The sequence below is a fragment of the Seriola aureovittata genome, chromosome 2 (genome assembly GCF_021018895.1).
Source record: "Seriola aureovittata isolate HTS-2021-v1 ecotype China chromosome 2, ASM2101889v1, whole genome shotgun sequence".
NCBI lineage: Eukaryota > Metazoa > Chordata > Actinopteri > Carangiformes > Carangidae > Seriola > Seriola aureovittata.
In genome coordinates this window covers 20,223,224-20,242,802 of record NC_079365.1, presented here as the reverse complement: position 1 = coordinate 20,242,802, position 19,579 = coordinate 20,223,224, and the positions used below count along the sequence as shown (strand labels likewise).

General features: G+C 40.8%; 2 protein-coding genes across 4 annotated transcripts; one reads left to right on the top strand and one right to left on the bottom strand.

The window, feature by feature from the left end:
- Positions 1 to 47: 47 nt before the first annotated feature.
- Positions 48 to 9,216, bottom strand: tespa1 (thymocyte expressed, positive selection associated 1). Of its 3 annotated transcripts, none has more exons than XM_056390361.1 (12): positions 8,822 to 9,216; positions 7,649 to 7,860; positions 7,242 to 7,284; positions 6,098 to 6,138; positions 5,472 to 5,525; positions 4,301 to 4,340; positions 3,771 to 3,821; positions 3,417 to 3,512; positions 2,985 to 3,193; positions 1,636 to 2,825; positions 1,058 to 1,127; positions 48 to 506 (listed from the first exon to the last, which is right to left on the bottom strand). In XM_056390361.1, exons 2-12 carry the CDS (start codon positions 7,791 to 7,793, stop codon positions 328 to 330), a joined length of 2,118 nt encoding a protein of 705 aa, XP_056246336.1. In that variant the 5' UTR covers positions 7,794 to 7,860; positions 8,822 to 9,216; the 3' UTR covers positions 48 to 327. The 3 variants fall into 3 exon arrangements, with proteins under 3 accessions (XP_056246336.1, XP_056246344.1, XP_056246353.1); XM_056390369.1 differs by having other exon boundaries at positions 7,649 to 7,837; XM_056390378.1 differs by having other exon boundaries at positions 48 to 419; positions 8,822 to 9,215.
- Positions 9,217 to 11,768: 2,552 nt separating this feature from the next.
- Positions 11,769 to 19,579, top strand: sp1 (sp1 transcription factor). The gene is made up of 6 exons (XM_056390351.1): positions 11,769 to 11,886; positions 12,529 to 12,602; positions 13,580 to 14,978; positions 16,418 to 16,559; positions 16,922 to 17,112; positions 17,540 to 19,579. The coding sequence occupies exons 1-6, from the start codon at positions 11,880 to 11,882 to the stop codon at positions 17,848 to 17,850; spliced, it is 2,124 nt and encodes a 707-aa protein (XP_056246326.1). The 5' UTR covers positions 11,769 to 11,879; the 3' UTR covers positions 17,851 to 19,579.

Genomic DNA, 19,579 nt, shown 5'->3' with positions numbered 1-19,579 from the left:
TATGCTGTAATTCCAGATTGACTTATTCAAATATGATCCACACAGCATTTCATCAAAGGCTTTAAACAACTTAAATGTTTATTTATTTACAATATTCTGTATTCAGAATGAACACTGGGGGAGAATGTAATGCTTTGCAGAAATGTTCCTTATTGCAAAAAAAGCTTCTTCAGTGTAAAGCCTTTGAAAGCTTCACATGTGGTGTAAGTCTCTTACAAAAACATGACATTTAACTCCTTCGGGCCTGTTTGACTGTTGGTCCCTGCGTGGACGCACTTTCCAAACACTACTTTGAACGTTGTTTACATGGAGCTCTGTGTTTTCCTGTCATCTCCCGTGTCTGTCTGATGAGGGACTGACTTCTTCATCTGCATAGCCGCTGCTGTCTGACTGCATGCTGTCACCCCGGCCAACTTCACCTAGACAGGGACACAAGGACACGAGCACAGTCGAGCAAACGACTCCATGCGCTGTAAACCATTGCACATGTGCAGCTGCAGTCTGACCTGAATAGATACACAAAGGCACATTCAGTTTGTTCCCAGTGACAAATCCACCTGCGTAGTGACCTGTATACACTTAAAGCGAGAAACCTCCCTTTCCTGATAAATTCATTTTCATACTCGCACATCGAGCTTTTCTGCATACATCTGCCTAGACAAATCAATTCCTCATGTCATGTGAGGCCCAAAGTCAAGTATTGAAATTCACCAAAAGAATATGCGTGGGGTTTCTGCAAACGTCTTTGTGTAAACACTTTGAGAAAGCGGGATGCACTCTGGTTACAGTGGCTGTTACAGCATGAACTGACAACATGCATTTTTTATTTTTCAGTATAATCATTTAAACAGGGTGAACAGCGTGAATGTAGTCGGTATTTGCTGGCCATGCGAACTGCTTATCAGTGTAAACAGCCATTTTAAAATTATGACGAGTCATGTTCCCGTAAAGCATGACTACAGTGTACCAAAGCAACAGCTGTAACTTCTGATCGTGACCTTCTGTGTTCATGCAAAATATGTCACTCACACACAAATAAAAAATAAATACACTGTACCTTTGTGGTGACGTCCTGTGGACAATGTAGCATCAGTCTGTCCATAATCCTCCTCTCCCGCACTATGCAGCTATTGAGACAAAAATATAAAGCAGTTATTATATACTATGTGTCTGCTGCGACTCTTGAATGATTAGGAAACAATACTAAAAGATCTGTATAACACTGGGGCTGAACAATACATTGTTTTATCACCAATGTCACATTGTTACATAATCACAAAGTATGTTCTGAGATCATCTGCATCATAAAGTAAAACAGAAGAAAGAAAAATATGAGTCAGTAACCTGAACCAACACCAGCCACTGGAAAAACAGTCTATAACTACAGTAGGATGATTGTTTAAACTGAACAATAATAACATGAGCTCTTCTTTTTTTCTCTTAAATTCTTTCACCCTGTTTCTTTGACCCATTTACAGATGAGGTCCCTTTCTTTCAGAGTATATCAAATTTGTATTTCTCTTTTATAACATCACAATTTGTAATAAACAAAAATATGTCAAGGTTATTTTTTGCCACCACTGTGGCAGCTTTACATTCCTGAACATGTGCAGTAGTATTGTTTCATGACCGTACCTCCTCCAGATCAAAAGAGTTAGCCTGTTTTACGTTACTGGAGAAATCCCCCAGGCCCCGATGTGTCAGTGGATTCAGGTACTGGCTTTTCCCCCTGTTCAAGTTCTCCTCACATGTCTGGACAAGAGGGACAGTGGAAGTATGACTGGAATCTGGCGTGTTCAAGGAACAGGAAGAGGCATCGTCCCCCTCCCAGCCAGTCACGGTGATGCAGTAATGGGTATGGTTGGCATTGGAGGCCAGGACAGGAAGTGGTCCGGATGCATCAGCCAATCTGGCCTCTCCTGAAAAGGCAACATCAGGCCCAGAGATAGGGCTTTGTACACAGGGTTTGTGTGATCCAGGACTTTCTGTCTCAGAGCAGATAGGAGGTAATGTGTTTGCTTTTGGGCTGTGTGCGTGCTGAGAGCAGAAAGGCGCCTGGTGCACGCTCTCGACTATCTGCGGGCAGATTCGATCATACGTAACCTTGGCAACAGGCTTTAGCTCAGCTCTCCTTGTATCACTTTGTGTGGAATATGAGATCTGCTCAGCCTGACATGAAAGAAAGTGATGATCTGTTTCTATCACGGTGTCTCCTGATATGGTTGAGGCTAGAGATGTTCTCAGACTGTGAGTCCTGCTGTCGGTGTCTGTTGGTCGGACACTGTTTTTATCAGCGTCATCATTATCTGTTTGTTTGCTACTATGCGTGTCATTGTGACAGATTTTATTTCCATTCTGAAGGATGTCTGTGTCTACCACGGTCTGCTGTGTTTGCTCTTCTCTCCATCTGTTACAGGATTTATCATCATCCCTGACCAGCCTAACATCTACAGCTGAATTACTCCTGGTATATTCCCCCAATTCCAGTTTCTTGGAAGCCCCGGTCTTGGCTTTCACCAGGACTATATCCACAACATCAGGGAGGCTGGACCTTTTCCTGGGTGAGGGCTGCGGAGAGGTGGAGTCTGACCCGCGAGGAGAGCCTGTGTAGAGGCACATCTTGGAGACGGTGTCCTTCAGCCTCTCCACCGGAGAACGCGGCTCACTGCGGACACTGCTCCTGAAGCGTTCGATCCTCTCCACGGGAGACGAGAAAGTGAACTCCGGCGTGGCGAGTTTCTGAAGAGGGGTGCGGGACACGTGGGAGTAGAGGGAGTAAAAAGCGTTGGCCATTGCTGTGAGCACTTGGACTTGTCTGAAACGGCCTGTGGAAAGAATAAAATGTAAATCAAACCAAAAGTAATATGGAGCTCATTTTCTACATCCCAGAATTAATTCACCTTATCACACATTAAACAATATAACACAAATCACATGACAAAGATAACCTACGGCAGAGGGATTTAATAAATCCATAGTCTTACTAGCAAGAGAGAGGCTGGGGTCCTCCTCTCGTATCCGCCGCAGCTGTGCATCCAAGAACAGGCGGAAGTTGATGCCCTGAGCCTGAGAGGGGAAGGTGAAGAAGCGAGGAGGGATGCGAACAGTGACCTGTGGCTCATCGCAGCCGAAACCCAGCTCATACAACGTCTCCTCTGCATCCTCAGAACACATCTGCAGGATCTCGGACACACTATTGTAAGGATGGGAGAAAGGGAGAAACAAATAAACAGGATAAAAATGGAACGCACTGTACTATTCGGGGAAAAAGAAAAAGAAAAAGAAAAATGTTATGGAAAACAACAGATTTGGAAATCTGCAACTTGTCAAGTGGGTCATTCAAGAGTAAAAAAGTGCCGGTGATGAGTCTGCAGACCTACAGAGAAATGAACCTTGTGAAAGTGTTGCAGCCTCACCTTGATGTGGTTTTACAGGTGGAGGAGGACAGGCAGCTGGAGGCCATGCTGTGGCCCAAGTTCAGTGACGGCGGACATAGTCCAGTACGAGGGGTGCTGTAGACAAGACGTGTAAAGTTATGTTGCATATGATCCACAACTTAGATCAATATTAAGGCAAAACCTACAGTTGTGCTTCAGCATGTAATCAAAGACAAGTCAGCTGACAAGCAAGCACAAAGCCTAACTCTGTTCTTGATGTACATTTCCAAAAATAAAAAAATTAAAACATTTCCTTTACAGAAAAATTCAGATGAAAATAATTTGATGTCAGTACAACTTTTTCATCCGATCTGTTCGCAGGTTGTTACTGACCTGCTGTTGAGTCTGCTGTGTTGTTGTTTCAGGGAAGGACGACGTGCGCGGCTTCATGGTCAGCATAGAGTGAGAAAAGGAGGAAAAATAACACCATTCTTTTAACTTCCTTTATTCAGTTCAGAAAGTCCCATGTCTTCACAAACTCTTTCAAAACTAAAAGAAGTGCCAAAATGGACTGTATTGATGCCAACATTCAAGTGATAAATTATATTCACACTTCTTAATCATATTCAAAAGAAACAACTCAGTGGCCATGGGTGTACCCAGGAAATAAAAATGTCAGTGAACAGACTTGCTCATATATTTTCACATCTGACTAAAACTTGAGAAACATCAAAGACAGTTCATTTCTCTCCTAAATTGTGCTCTTGTTCAGAAAGTAGGACATGAGTTTAAAAATACAAAGGCCTCTAATGATTAAAGCAAGATGGATTCATATTATTCACTTATTCAACAGTACATTCCTCGTCTCTTGCGTTTTATTCTTTCACTGTCACTGCAACGATAACATTACAGATTCTACTCACCCAGCTTCACGTGAAATTCCTCCTCCATTTAACAAAGAAGCTGAAACAAAGAATGAAAGAGAAGTGTGTTGATACGCATCAGGTTGCTGCTTTCACAGTTAATTTGCAAAAATTTACGCCTATAAAAATATTTGTATGTGTTTGGGTGAGCTACCCTGGTGAAAGTTAGATTAAAGGACCAGTGTGCGGGACTCAGTGGCATCTAGTGGTGAGGTTGCAGAAAGCAACCAATTCAATACGTCTCCCATCATTCCTCGCTTGTAGGAGTAAGCATGTAGGAGAACCTACGGCGGCCTTCAGGTAACGTAAAAACCTTAAAGGCCCTCTCTAGAGGAAGTGTTTAGTTTGTCTGTTTTGGGCTACTGTATAAAACATGGCGGTGCAGCCGTGGACCTGCTCCCTTTCCGATATGAAGGGCTCATTCTAAGCAAAAAAAACCCCCCACAATGATTCTTAGTTTCTTGTGATTATACACTAATGAAAACATAATTATGAAGATTTTATCCATTTTCTACCAATAAATCCTACACACTTAACATCACAGCACTTCCAGGTCCTCTCATTTTCACTTTGTGATGTTCACATTAAACTGTCAAACAGCTGCAGATGTAAAGCAAAAGTCCAACCAGCATGCCACTCACAAGATGTACTTACTAAGCGATTATATTAAAGGCATTATGCAATTCTCTACTCTGTTGTTACACCCATGGATTTTAGTCTCACCACTAAAAATGATAAGCTGATGTTTTGACCTTGCAAGAACTATTATGTAACTTCTTTTTTTGATATAAATAATGTACATCTGATATGACATGGGAAATGTCATAACATTTCAAATAAAGAGCATAAACAGCCACATTTATGGAGGGTGTTGACAAAAAATAACTTTCTGAGCTACACTTACTGAAAAAAATCCTCCTGACAGAGGTGCAGTAAAACTGTCGAACACCTGACTTTTCTGTGAGATATTACAGTTGATTTGCATAGGTGGGCCAGTGTCACTCAACGCTGTAACAAACTCAACAAACGTGAGCTTGAGCAGAGAATAAAAAACATGCATGATACACACCTCATTTTCCTATAAGAACATTTCCTGCTTTGTTAGTTTCCTTTGTCTGTGTGTGTGTGTGTGTGTGTGTGTGTGTGTGTGTCTGTGTGTGTGTGTACTTACCATCAGCACCAAGACTCAGGTCATCGTCTAAGTTGTTGGCTTTGAGCACAGACTCTGAAGAGAGGACAGTCATTGATTTAGTACTTTCATATCTAGTTGCACATTATATGTTCATTTCTGAGTGTGTGAAATGCAAAGTTCATTTACCTAAGTACTGTACTTAAGTTAGTACTTAAATTTGAGGTAGAACATATCAAAAATGATGCGCTGTTACAGGTTATACTTCAGCTTAATATACTCTACAAAATATAAGATGATTAAATTAGCTCCACCTTGACAAGCTGTTACGTAAGTAAAATGCTACTAATGATCCACTATGATATTTAATAGCACGACCCTCACACAGACAATTTTTCTGAATTATGTGTTCTTTTATTTTTGATACTGTAAGTACATTTTGCTAATATACTTGTTGTGTTGTGCTTATATCGCAAGTCTTGCTACTTTTACTTGAGTAAAGGATCTGAATACTTCCTCTACAGAAACAGGGTTAAAGACAAAAGGAAAGTGTATATTTGAACTGTTTATATTTGATTTGCATTTACAGTTAGTATAATTACAAAACTGACTTGTGGTAAATGATAGGTTGTTATTCATGACAAAGCTTTATTTCAGTTCATACTCACCAAAACTCAGCTGGCCAGTATTCTCTGAGCAGGCCTCTGACCTATCAAACATATTTCAATATTTAATGCATATATACAAACCAACAGACACATATCCATTCAGCATTATCTGCATGTTTCTTCTATCAAATAGGTGAATGCGTTTGCATATGATAGCAGTCTATCTCCAGCGGATGACTGTGAGAATCATTCACATCTGCTCTCTAATCAGCCCTTAACAGGCTGCTGAAGTCTGTCAACTTCCTCCTGTAGAAATGTTCACATGCTGAGCAGAACTATGGTCAACACCTCCAAACCAATTTGGTCGTTTCCCTGTCGACTTCTCGGCATGCAAAAACCATCACACCACTGTTTTTAGTGTACTATTTCATAGTGTAAGGAGCCATTTAGATGCCGACACACACACACACACACGCGCACGCAAGCACGCACGCACACACACACGCACGCACGCACGCACTCACACACTCACACACGCACACACACACACACACACACACACTGTATGTAGAACCTCACTGATTACTAGCAGTGCAGCTTACTTTTCAATGACTGATACAGGAGACGTTAAATAACGTCTCTGTGAGCTGACCTCCTTCCTTCAATCAGTTCCATTAGAGGAAAAGGGAACTGTTATTTCAGTAACTATTATTTTAAACCACAATAAAATTTAGAGAAAAGAGCTTAGGTTGTGTGATTTGTTGGTGTAACAGCCTCAGGGCTGGAAGACTGGTTGAAAAGTTTGCATCTATCCTGAGAAAAAACATCTTTAACATATCCAACACAAGCTCCAAAAGCTGTGTGTTGTGAATGACATGCCCTAGATAACATCAGAAAAAGTCAGTTCGAAGCAGTCTCATATTATGGCTTTTAAGAAATGAAAGAAGCGTATATTTCCGATGGAATTATAAAAATGCATCATCTTAGGCTCTTGTGGTGAAAACAATACAGCATCTACCTTCCTGCGCTGTCTTCCTGGAAAACCTGACCTCAGAAGGTTTCCACTTTCTACTTGCTTTTGTTTGTTAAATCGGTTTCCAGTGTCTGACACCTTGTCCTTCAGAGCCGGCAAGAGTCTGTGCTCAAAAAAGATCATCTTACATCCATCTTGCAAAGACAAAAGTAGTAAAGCAAACTGACTCACCCACAACGCAGGAGCCAGTTCTCAATCTTTCCTGTGAAGCATCCTGTGGAAATGTGCAGCACTTAGCTTATGAGTAATCCTCATTAAACAAACAACTCCGCAGGTTCTTATATCAGTGTTTAAACAAACACCCATCCTGTCTACAGTAACTTTGCACATATTATGTTATGAAAAAGTGGAACCTCTGATTGCATTTAAGTAATCCTGTAAATTATGCCATCTCTAAAAGAAGAAGTGATCCAACATTTTATCATTTATGCAATTTCTTTTATTTTATGTATGTGAAATAAAAGAAGTTCTGATAAACTGGTCACAAAATCCGTCACTACTTCCCTCAGGGTCAATTTATCATTTGTTTGGACAGATGTGTGGGTGGATCTCTCACACTCTCCTTAGTTTGCACTTACCATCGGAAAAGACATCGTCATCTGCTATGGAGGCAGACGGGAGGTTGCACAGCGGCCCTTCGGGGTCCAGTTCCTCCAGAGTGGGCCACTGTCGGCTGCTGTTGATCCAGGCTCGCCGCCTCACAGTGGAGGACGGGCTCTCCATCGCCTCAAGTCACAGACAGCCGGGAGGACATAGTGAAACTGAAGCTACAGAGACACAAGGGCCGAGCCTGTGATGCAGACAATATGTTTTCTTTTTTTTCAGGGGCTGAGACAGATACCACTTTCACATTGAAGTCGATGATCGTTTGGAGCTATTATGTGTTGATATATTTTTTAAATTAAAGCCTCCCTAGAGAGTGTGCTTTGCTTCCTCATAAACTGCATTATTTGACAAGTTGGACCAATAGTAAACTACAGTGTGACATTAAAACAATTAATAAAACACGTTCAACTCTTTTTCAGACAGACATGTTACAATGGATGACATTCTCTGACGTTGAGCCTCAAGGTTAAGTCCAAGTTAATTTGTCATTTTAAGTGTAATAATAAAAAAAAAAAGTTAAAATGAATACTGAGTATTGTAGGTCTCACAAAACTTTAAAAAGCTGACAAAAAAATAAAAATATTAAGTTTGAAACATGTACAGGTGAATAAAAACCCTTGTGCAATAAAGAGCATACAGCAGTATAAACATAAAATAAGATATATCTAAAGTACATAGATGGTAGCTGAAACATGTAAAGTGACACTGGGTTAAGGAGGGAAGATATACAAAGACAAATACAGACACAGAGTGACAGATAGATCTATGCAAATCCATTTTAATAAAAACATAAATTTAATTAATTATTACTGTAATTCTAATATATAAGTCAAGCCAAACAACTGTTAGTTTAGATCAATAAAATTTTAAGGAATAGATCATGCATCATACATAAGACATAAATGACTTATACTGATTATGGTTATATAGGCTACCTTTCTGAAAATATAGATGAATATTTCCCAGTTTTTCCTTCGATTATAAAGTCTGTCATTGTATAATGTCATCCATATTAATAAGAAATAATCTTCTCAATGTCTATTATAGGTTGTATTAACTGTCAGTTGAATTAAACATGCCTGTTCAGACTTCAGCTATGAAAAGCTTAAGAGCGAAAACAGTTAACAGAAGAAAAGCAGCTTTACCTTCACCGATGCAGGTTTCAGTTCTGCGTCAGTGGCGCTTTTTCTCTCGTTTCCTGTTGTCGCGGGCCGAGCTGTGTGAAACTAATCTGCAGTCTTCAGCAAACCTTCTAACAGCTTCAAGCCTGCTCTGGGTTTTCAATGATAAATGCACGATGACGAGTTTCAGGGTAATTTCCTCTGAAGAGATGCTCGCCGGTCATTTGTCAGGCTGCATCTGAGCGGATCCTCCTGGCAGGGGATGGTGTGTGAGCTAACTGTAGGAAGTGACTTTGCATCTGATCATGAAATACAACAGTTTTATCAGCGCGGGACGCAGCTGCGACACATCCTGCAGAAACAAAAGCTGACAGACTGAAAGCTGTTGCTGAAAATGTCAGAAGGTAAAGGTTGACTACACATTTGAAAAGATTATAATCTCAACAACAATGTTATTTGTCTGGTAGGCAAACTGTGACCTCCAATAGGAAGGAAAACAACTTTAAAATGCCTTTCAATACTCTAATGTCATGCATTTTGATTTGAGGTATCTTAAGTATGTGTATCAATCATCATTCGCTGTGATAGTTTTGTACATGAAGCAGGTCATAGACCATAAACTTTCAGATAAACTTTTTGCTGCTAGGTCATCCATAAAGGGTTTATAAGCTGTAACAAATGGGTTTATTAATGATTAAGACCTACTAAATCCTTACAGATCAGTTACAAGTCAGTAATAACATCTGCGTTTTTTTCTGTAGTTCACTATGAAGATTGTACAACTTTGCTTGAGCATTTCTGTCATTCTGTCTTTCTTTCATACTTCCACTTTACCACATTTCAAAGGAAAATAAAGTACGTTTTACTCCACTGTATTTGACAGGTACAGTTTGCAGGTTAAGATTGTATGAGTTTATACAATATGATGCATTATGGACACAAAGGCTTTTAAAATAGCTAAAAAAAAATTTATACATTTTGCTGATAATAAATCAATCAATCAGCCCAATTCTTCCCTTAATTATACAACACTTCTTCCTTTCAACAACACAAAAGTGAGCTTTCAAATTCAATACTTAATGCTTCTACTCCACTACAGTTCAGAGGGAAATTAATGATAATACTTTTTACTCCAATATATTCATATAACAGCTTTATTTACTTGATACTTTACAGATTTTTACACACAAAACATACTCAACTGAATATAAAACAAGAAAAATTAGCTCCACCTGGAGCTAATGCTACTAATGATCCAGCAATATGATATTTGACCATCACATGAGCCATTTTCTGAATTATGAGTTATTTTATGTTTGATCCTTTACCTACATTTTCCTGCTTAAATACCTTTACTTGAGTGAAATTTCGAGGCAGGACTATTTCTTGTCATGGAGTATTTTGCATTGTAATATTTGTCACTTTTATTTAAATCAGGTGAAATAAAATTTTATTTAAGAAGCCCAGGATTATGTCACTAATTGGCCTCAAGGGGGTTAAAAAGCTGTACAAAACATGACATCCTTTGTCTGTAGACCCTCCAGTCCCAAAAAAGCTAACACCAAAAAATGGAAGAAACTTCAGACCGTGCAACAGAGGAGGCATGTTTCTTCCAGGATGAACTGACATGCTCAACAAATGATGTAAACAAATTTTCAATCAAAGTTAGAGGACCGTATACTGGGAGCCAAGCACTGTATAATGAAAGATTACACTATTAGTCCTTATACTGTGCAGGGGTACTGTTGGGGATGAATGAGATAAATAGCTTTAGGAGAAACAGACTGATGAAACATCTGTGTTTGACTGCAGACAGAGTTGGGTGGATGCAGGCCCGGCTTGAGGATGAACTCCACCCTCCGGCCTGTTTACATGGGCACATGTGCTGCTTCACTGACAGCCCCCTTATACATCCCTATAATAAAAGCCCTCCCACAAGCGAGCCATTTTTCTCCTCCCAGCGCGGTTACAGCCAGTGTGTGACTGTGATGGGGTCTCTTCTCCTCCACCCTGGCTGACTCCTCCCGCCTCCTTGCTATTTCCCAACCCACAGGGCGCCACCAGGGAGTGGCCAGTGGCCACGGAGGCAAGACTTAAATACCCAGCAGTCCGCCTTCTTCGTTCCTCACCTCCGTGTTCAAGGCAAGAGATGAGCCTTTTCATCCTTTCACTGCTGAATGATGAGACAATATCACAGAAGAAAGGGGAGATACCACTGTTTATGTGAACATGTTTACTCATGGCGCCTTTTGAGCGGAAAACAGATAACCCAACGTCAATCATACTCAGGGATACAACCTACCATGCTTGGTCCTGCCCCAATCCCCGCCTTTGGCCCAATTACATTGGCGGGTAGAGACTCGTAGGCAGAAACAACCTTTTCAATTGGAGAAGAGCAGCAATCCTTCACGAGTAGCTCTCAGAGGGGTGCGTTTCTTTTATTTATGGTGACAGTGCGATATCACAGTCACCAGGTGCCAGAAGACTATATAATTGAGTCAAATCTCAAATACAACACATTAATGTCCCGTCTTGACTGGTAGGTTATGTGACTGGCGCAATAAAAATATGTTCAAGGCTAAAGGTCATAACTAAAACAATTAATCGTTTAGTCGATTGGCAAAAGATTAATTTTGATAATCAAATAATGCTCTTAGTGGGTTTTAATCAAAACTATCAATATAAATTTGCCTTTTTCACCTTTCAAATGCAAGAATTTGATGTTTGACTTTAAAACACACAACCGCAAAGTGAATATCTGGGGTTTGGATTGGTGGTCAGACTATTGATCGAACATTTGAAGACATTTGCGCTTGAGAGAGACAGAATCTAGTGAGTGAGACAAAATTATTTTGCCAACCCACAAGTTTTACGTTTGAAATTGAATTAGACTGAATTGGAAAATGTGTTGGTCCATGATCGTGCTCAGGACAGGTAGGCTGGGGCTGGGCTGCACGAGTGTTTTAATCGAGCGCACCCGTGTTTTTCTCCTTCATAGCGGGCGGCCCGTCAAGTTAGTGTGAAGTTGTGAAAAGTTGTCAACCCGAGAAAAGAGCAGAGAAACTCCTCCCGTCTTCAAATTATGAGCAGTAAGTGAACTTTTTAAACTTAGCGGCGTGATGTGAACCAGACTTAAAGTTAACAGTTCGAAGTTAAATCAGAGTACAGTGTTTTAAGTGTGCTCACTGTTGTGAAAATGATGTTTTATTGTTTTCTAGCTAGCGTCTGAAGCAGTTTAAAAGTACCAACTACTTAACTGCTAATTGTCGGTATTTAGCTAACAACATTTAGCCAGTCAAGTAAAGCTGGCTAGCTGGTGAATATTAACGTAACTTCTGCTCCCAAATGACACTGCTGCTTACACAACAGTTTCACTTGGTCCAGTTTCCTTGAGCTAGCTAACTAGTATGTGTTAGTGCAGCTGAAACTCGTTAGCTAATACTTAGCACTTTTCCTTAACATTGTTTGTTGTGGTGAGTTTATGTTAGCTTAGCTAGCAGGCTAGCTGGCCCTTCGAGCACTTGTGGCATAGATTTCCTTGCATTTCTTTGCTGTATTTCTGCACATTAACTATAAAAAGGTTTTGTTGTTTTTTGTGAGGTCTGCCGTGCGTAAACTGCGGGGGTTTACCCCCGTTGTTGGGTGTAGCGTTAATCAGGTTTTGTTGTCTGCTGGTTCAAAGTGACCAGCTACTTTTCTGAAGACTGATCTTACAAACTCTTCCTCCGCAGATCAGCAGCAGGGTGAAATGGCCGCTGTGGGGAGCGGTGGAGGCTTCAGTCAAAAGCGAAACACGAACTCTCAAGTAGGTTAACTGGACACATTCACTTGTTTTATTGCCAAATCAGATGGTGAACGTTCAACTACACTCCCCAGTCACACTTACTCTACCTGCTATGTATTTCCCATCTGATTGATTGTGTCTGTAACTCATCTGTGTCGGGACTTGTACGGGGTTGTTGATTTTTCTCTCCAGAGCACATGTCACTGGGGTGGGGAATGGGCAGGTAAATTTCGCCCACACGGGGTGTTCCCGTCAAACCCCGGCACTTCGTGTGCATTTCGCTCGGCCCATTTGGCTGGCCTTGGAGGGGGTGGCTAGAGGAGTGTGTCAGTTTATAGGGCAAAATAAAAGTGTGGGAGGGAGATGGGTGGGTTTGGGGGGAGGGGAAGTCGAGCCCGCCGCTGCTCCGGAAAAAATGCGGTCCCTCCCATACTCTCCCACCCGGCTTCCCCCCAGGACTTCACGCTGCAGCCCACTACATGTAAAGTGCTGCAAAGAGACCTGCATGACAAAACAGAACTCGGTTTAATATTTTGAATGGAGTTTCAGAGCGTTGCAGTGAAGCATGTTTAGATTTTACAAAGCAAGTCACACAATTTATTCTAAATCCAAATCCATCACATGATTTTCAATACAATTTTTTCAAAGTACATTTTTTTATTTTATATTCAAAATGTCTTTTAACTTATCTTCTCATAGTCTTATCAGGTTGACTCTTATACTATAACTTTGTCTTTGGTTTTTATTTTTTTATCACTTGTGTCATTATCAATTATAACAATATAACAATTATGTTCTATTTAGCTGTTTCTATTATTATTTCCTTGAGTGTAAAAGTTTGAACTGTGTCAGTAAGTTTGAAATTGTTAAAAATATGAGTGGACTATTTGACAGCCATTTATACATTTTGTCCCAACCTGAAGCATTAACATGTATGATAGATTTTATTTTTACTTTATAAATTCTCTCTATTCTCTTTTCATTTATGGTATTTCTAGGACTCACAGCAGCCATCTCCTCTCGCCTTGTTGGCAGCCACTTGCAGTCGAATCGACACTCCAGGAGAGAATGATTCACCTACAGAACAACAAAACCAGCAACAGCTGGACCTAAACCAGGGTGTTTTCACCTCCAGTGCCAACGGCTGGCAGGTTATCCCTCTCAGCGTTCAAGCATCCTCAGGCACTAACACAGTCACCACCGACACTTTAGGGGTGATGACAGGAGGAGACCTAGGCAAGAGCAGACAGGTGCTGTCACCATCAGCAGCTGTTGTAAGCACTCAGGGACAGCAGCAGCAGCCACAGCAATATGTGGTAGCTCAGGCTCCATCAATGCAGGGTCAGCAGGTGCTTACCACCATATCAGGTATGGTGCCCAATATTCAGTACCAGGTTATTCCCCAGTTTCAGACAGTAGATGGCCAGCCACTGCAGTTCGCACATACTCAGCAGGAATCTGCTGTACCTGCTGCAGCAGGACCAGGGCAACAGTTTCAGATTGTGTCCTCTCCTAATGGCCAGCAGATCTTAGCCGCAACCAACAGAGCTGGTGCAGCAGGAAACATCATAACAATGCCCAGTCTCCTTCAGGGAGCCATCCCCATACAAAATATAAGCTTAGGAAATGGCGTGTTACAAAACCAGCCACAGTTTCTGGCAAATATGCCTGTGTCACTAAATGGAAACATCACTTTGTTGCCTGTCAGTACTGGAACAAGTGGCACAGGGGGGGATGCAAATGGGGGAGGGGATACAGGGGGAAATCAGCTTATACAACAGCATTCGCAACAGCCAGTGTCTTCCAACAGTTACATGACAAGTGCATCCACTGTTACCACGCAGACCTCCTCTTCTTACGGAATGACCCAAACGCAGAACAGCAATGGAGCAGTGACAGGGACATTTCAGCAGAACACAGCATCTTCTCTGGGTGTCCCAATACAACCAGACAACAGAGATGGGCAGCAGCCACAGCAAATCCTTCTGCAGCCTCAGCATGTTATCCAAGGTGGAACACCCCTCCAGACCATCCAGGCTGGGACTGTCACGACCGCAGGCGGTCAGGTATTTGCGACTCCAACGCTCAGCCAGGAAGGGCTTCAAAATCTTCAAATTATGCCAAACACAGGCCCCATCCTCCTGCGTACTGTAGGCCCTAATGGCCAAGTGAGCTGGCAGACCATTCAGATCCAGAATCCGACAGGAGCACAGATCACATTGGCCCCAGTACAGCCTCTCCCCCAACTCAGTCAGGCTCAGGGAGCTGCTGCAGCTGGAGGAGTATCTGTCAACACAGTGCAGATCCCAGGCATCCAGACCATAAATCTGAACACGCTTGGAAGCGCCGGCCTACAGATGCACCAGCTGCAGGGTGTTCCCATTACCATCGCAACAGGTCAGTCAGTAGCCTGTTGTTGAGGAATAATTTCTACTCAGTGTTATTATGTATACATACTAATTTGCAAATGTGAATCTATATTGAAATATAGTATAATTAATATAGTATAGTTTGTGACTCAGGGAAACCCAGTTGCCCCATGTGCAAAAAAACAGTTTTGTTTGTACTAAATGGTTATTGGACTTTTGTAGTCATTACTCTTCAGAAATGTTCTTTCCATTTTATTTTGGCCTGGACCTGAACCTTTAATTATGGCTAGTTTTTTGTTATTGTAGACAATACAGTTAATTTCAGCTATTGTAGTACACAGTATTTGTAGAAGCAGTTAAATCACTGGCAGTTGGACTGAGTAAATATTTTAATTATTTTAAAGTCTTGAAAATTAGGTTTACTAGCTGTTTGTTTTCTCCCTAGTGTTTGCTTTGAAATGCAAACTATCTTGTATCTCTGGATTTGATCTCTTTTGCTCTTTGTGTGAAGTGCACAATACTGGTTTAACCAGTTCAGCTGGCCCGGAGGGTTTGTGTTCATGTTTAAATTTTTTCTCTTTTTATTTCTTTTCTTGGTAAAACTGCATATCATCAGATTATGGTCACATTACAGTGATGTATTTGTGAGTTGGCCACAGCTTCTTTGTCATAGTATGTGTAACTTGTCTTATAGGAAGCTCTATCATGACCAAACCCTCCTTGAATTAAGTTACTGGCAGTCCCTCCCATCCTATTCATATGCTTGTTAGTCTATTTTTTTATCAAATACTAACATTTGTGATGAGTAATTGGGCTTGTCACGGTTATGAAATAATGTGCTTCTGCTACATATGCAGAAGGCTTTATTTAGGCTTCAGCAGAACTGAACGTGTCAATACTGACGTTACACTAACATTTATTTTATCATAGTATTTAAAACCGTGAGAGCTCAGGTCAACTGGTATTTAACTGTACATTCAAGTGTTGCTTAGAGTACATATTACCTGTACTTTCACTGCTCCCTGGATTTAGTATTGTTGTCTGATTCTGAAGCATCTCACTGGAAATGACTTAAAGCAGATCTTATCAGAAATTACCTAGATCTTTTATTTGCAGGCAGCAGGTAACACACAGTTGTGGCAGGGAAGGGGGTCCAAAAATCTCAGACTTTAAGACCCACTGTAGGTGTAACTGGTTTAGCCTTTTGGAGCCTCTGCTGTTAATAAAAGCACAAATTTCAGGTCATTTAAGCGTCTGAATGTTTGACATTTTAATAGGTTCTAAAATACTGGCAAGCTGTAATCTCCTGTGTATCTTCCTACAGAAAAGATTGCTGAAAAATTAGATGAATATAATAGTTGGAGCGTGTTCATGAACTTAATAAATGAAATGTCTATAAACCAAATCGATCTCGTACCATTGTATTAATAATCTTGTACTTCAATTTTTCTTGTTCCGTCACTGCAGGAGAGCAGGGGTTACAGACGGGTGGAGAAAGTTTGGATGATAGCACAGCCATGGATGATGAGGATATAAGCCCACCACCTCAAGGACGACGTAACCGGAGGGAAGCCTGTACCTGCCCGTTCTGCAAGGATGGAGAAGGACGGTATGTCACTGAACCATATTATTTTTCACAATGTAACTTCTTTTATCATGTCATTCTGATATTCTTAACTCATTGTCTTTAAAGAGCTTTGTGATTAATGTTAATACATGAAGGAAAAGAACGGTTTATTAGAACTGCTGTCCAGAGCTACAAAAATAAAAGCAGAGTTTATATTGACCTTAGTTTTTCTTTAGAGAATCTCAATGAGGAATGTGTTATTTTCCTTTTGACATAATTACCAGAACAACACAACATTTAAATTTTTCCTGATTGTACACAGTCTCCTCACAGAGAAGCCTCTGAATATCTCGCACAAGATCATTGTCACTCTAACTCATATGTATGGTTTTTACATCAAACAGTGACCCAACTAAAAAGAAGCAGCACATTTGTCACATCACTGGCTGTGGTAAGATCTACGGCAAGACATCTCACCTGAGGGCCCATCTACGCTGGCACACAGGAGAGCGACCATTCGTCTGTGGCTGGGCATTCTGTGGCAAACGATTCACCCGTTCAGATGAGCTTCAGCGCCATAAGCGGACACACACAGGTACACATGAGGACTTTGAGGACAAAGTTCAAGATGTATTTTTAAAAACTGATTTTTAAGGTTCTGGTGTTGTGCATGTTGGCTCATGTTCGCACTGTCATTGCTAACTGGGGGAGTTGAATAGAACAGAGCCATCATTCATGTTATTAGTAACAACTGGGATTTAAGAGTGAAGGATAAGCCTGTGTGCCCAAGTCAACCTGTGACAGCCATATTTCATCATGAGGGAATCTTTTTTTTTATTTATTTATTTTTTTTACCATGATTAATAATCTTGAATCTTAATGTCTTAAATATTATTCTTTATTTCAGTACAGTGCATTAATTCTTCATAAATGGACACTTTTAACAGTGCAGCCAGTCATAGTCTGAATGAGTGCCAGCAGCAGCTGTTTTACTGACATTTTTATTACTCCCCCCTTTTCAGGTGAGAAAAAATTTGTTTGCCCAGAGTGTCCCAAACGCTTCATGCGCAGCGATCACCTCTCAAAGCACATCAAGACCCATTTGAACAAGAAAGCAGCAGCCGCCACCACCAGCAGTACCACCACAGTCTCGACCGACGCCACCTCCCCTGCGGCGGGAACAGAAGCCGGCACTGGGGCAGTGTCGGCCAATGACCAGCACACCATCGTCACCATGGAAACCTTATCTGCAGAGAGCATAGCTCGATTAGCCAGCAGTGGGATCAACATGATGCAGGTGGACCTTCACCAGATGAACGGCAACAGCTATTAAGGACGGTGGAGGAGCAGGAAGATGGCCTTGATGGATGTTGCATTCGGACATTTGGGGTTAAAAAGGGCACATCTGACTGCAGAAGCAGAACCTCTCAAACACTTAAGACTGGAGAGGTGGCCACAGATGCAACAAAACAGATGCTATTAAATTTGAAAACTGAGGCAGGAATATGATTTCTATTTTGTATTAAGAGATACCTGTGGCATTTAAGGGTCAGAGGGTGGATGAGTTGGATTAAAATGTTAGATTAGAGAAGTCATCATGAAATCTTATTTCCCCTGAATGGAAATCAAACTACACTAACATTTGTCCCACACAAAGACCCAATCTTACTTGATGGGACTGCAATAAAACACAGACCAGCACAGTTGATGTTGAATTGGTAGCTAGTAATATTCTCTCTACCAGTAAAGAGATGACACTACTAAATCCGACTCTCACACTTGTGTCCAAGGCTGTGAGCTTCGCTACTTGTCCCTCTTCACCTCAGGTGTTTACTGCCCTCTCAAACTGGGCTGCTGTGTCACACCCCTCAGGCTGATTGGCCCACATCAGCCCTTAATGCTCAGTTCCCCCCTAAAACTGAAAATGTAACGATCTGGAGCAGCAAATATACGTTTCTCAGATTTCTGTTTTGGGAGAACTAGATGTGTTCACAAACTAGCAATCTCAGTATCGTAGGAATAATATGCAGCGTGTTTTAGGGTGGACCGTTTAGAAGAGGGCTGAAATACATGAGGTCACGACCAGGTCAGAGCCAGAAGCACTAATCAATGTGAGGATGTAGGTGTCGGAGCACTGAAATCCTGAGAATAACTCTTTAACCTCTTATGTAGGTACACACATTCAAGCCATCATGCTTTGATATGTTTATCATAGCAAAAACCTTTTTGATTTTTTTTTTTATGTATATATATATATTTTTGGTAATGTAAAGGCTACAGATATACTTAGCATAGGCAGGATCATCTTACATGATTGCAAGAGAATGCCTTTCAGTTGTATGAACCTCTCATGCACAATCAATCTTAATCTTATGTTATTACTTTTATATATATATGTAGATGAAATGTGTAAACTTAAGAGCCTCTCTGTCATAGAATGTTTTCTATACAGTCCAGATCTTCCCAGTACTACTTCCTCTGTGGTATGCTTATCTTCTGAGACTTTGCCTTGCAGTCATGTTGGTTTCTATTTTCTTTCTGCGGAAAACTATTTGTTTAGTCATATCTGGTCAGAGTGAATTATTTTGTTATGTCCTGACAGCATAAACTTGTAAGCTCAAAACCAAAGGTTCATACTCATTTTATAAGAAAAACTAGGAAATCCTTCTTTGGTCCATGGACTTTCTAATAATTTTTACTCTTGATATGCATATGTTAAAGTTCTAACTGGAAAAGATCCAGCTTGAGGCAAACCTCGGACACACATCCCTTTGTTGTTTAAATAAATAAGTTGCAAAAGGTGACTTAGTGGTTACATCAGTTTTTCTGAACAGCTCTTTCTCACTATTATTTTCTTTGCTTCAGTATTCTGCTTAATTTTACATAATTCATTTGTAACATGTGTAAAGTGTTTAAAAACTTTCCTTTGAAACTCTCTTTAGAGTAAGTTCAAACAACAAGTGCTCTTACTTTTCTTTTTACCCCGTTTTAAATAAGGGATTTTATATTGTGTGTAAACAACTACTGCAAATGCCAACAGCTGGATTAAAATTATGAATATA

Excerpts from the sequence above, each read along its gene's own strand:
- tespa1 (XM_056390361.1), bottom strand. The coding sequence starts at position 7,793 with ATGGAGAGCCCGTCCTCCACTGTGAGGCGGCGAGCCTGGATCAACAGC. Across the intron at positions 6,139-7,241 it reads AACTGGCTCCTGCGTTGTGG|GTCAGAGGCCTGCTCAGAGA; the intron begins GTGAGTCAGTTT and ends TATGTTTGATAG. Across the intron at positions 4,341-5,471 it reads CCTGAGTCTTGGTGCTGATG|CTTCTTTGTTAAATGGAGGA; the intron begins GTAAGTACACAC and ends TCTTTGTTTCAG.
- sp1 (XM_056390351.1), top strand. Across the intron at positions 12,603-13,579 it reads AGCGAAACACGAACTCTCAA|GACTCACAGCAGCCATCTCC; the intron begins GTAGGTTAACTG and ends TGGTATTTCTAG. Across the intron at positions 14,979-16,417 it reads TCCCATTACCATCGCAACAG|GAGAGCAGGGGTTACAGACG; the intron begins GTCAGTCAGTAG and ends CCGTCACTGCAG.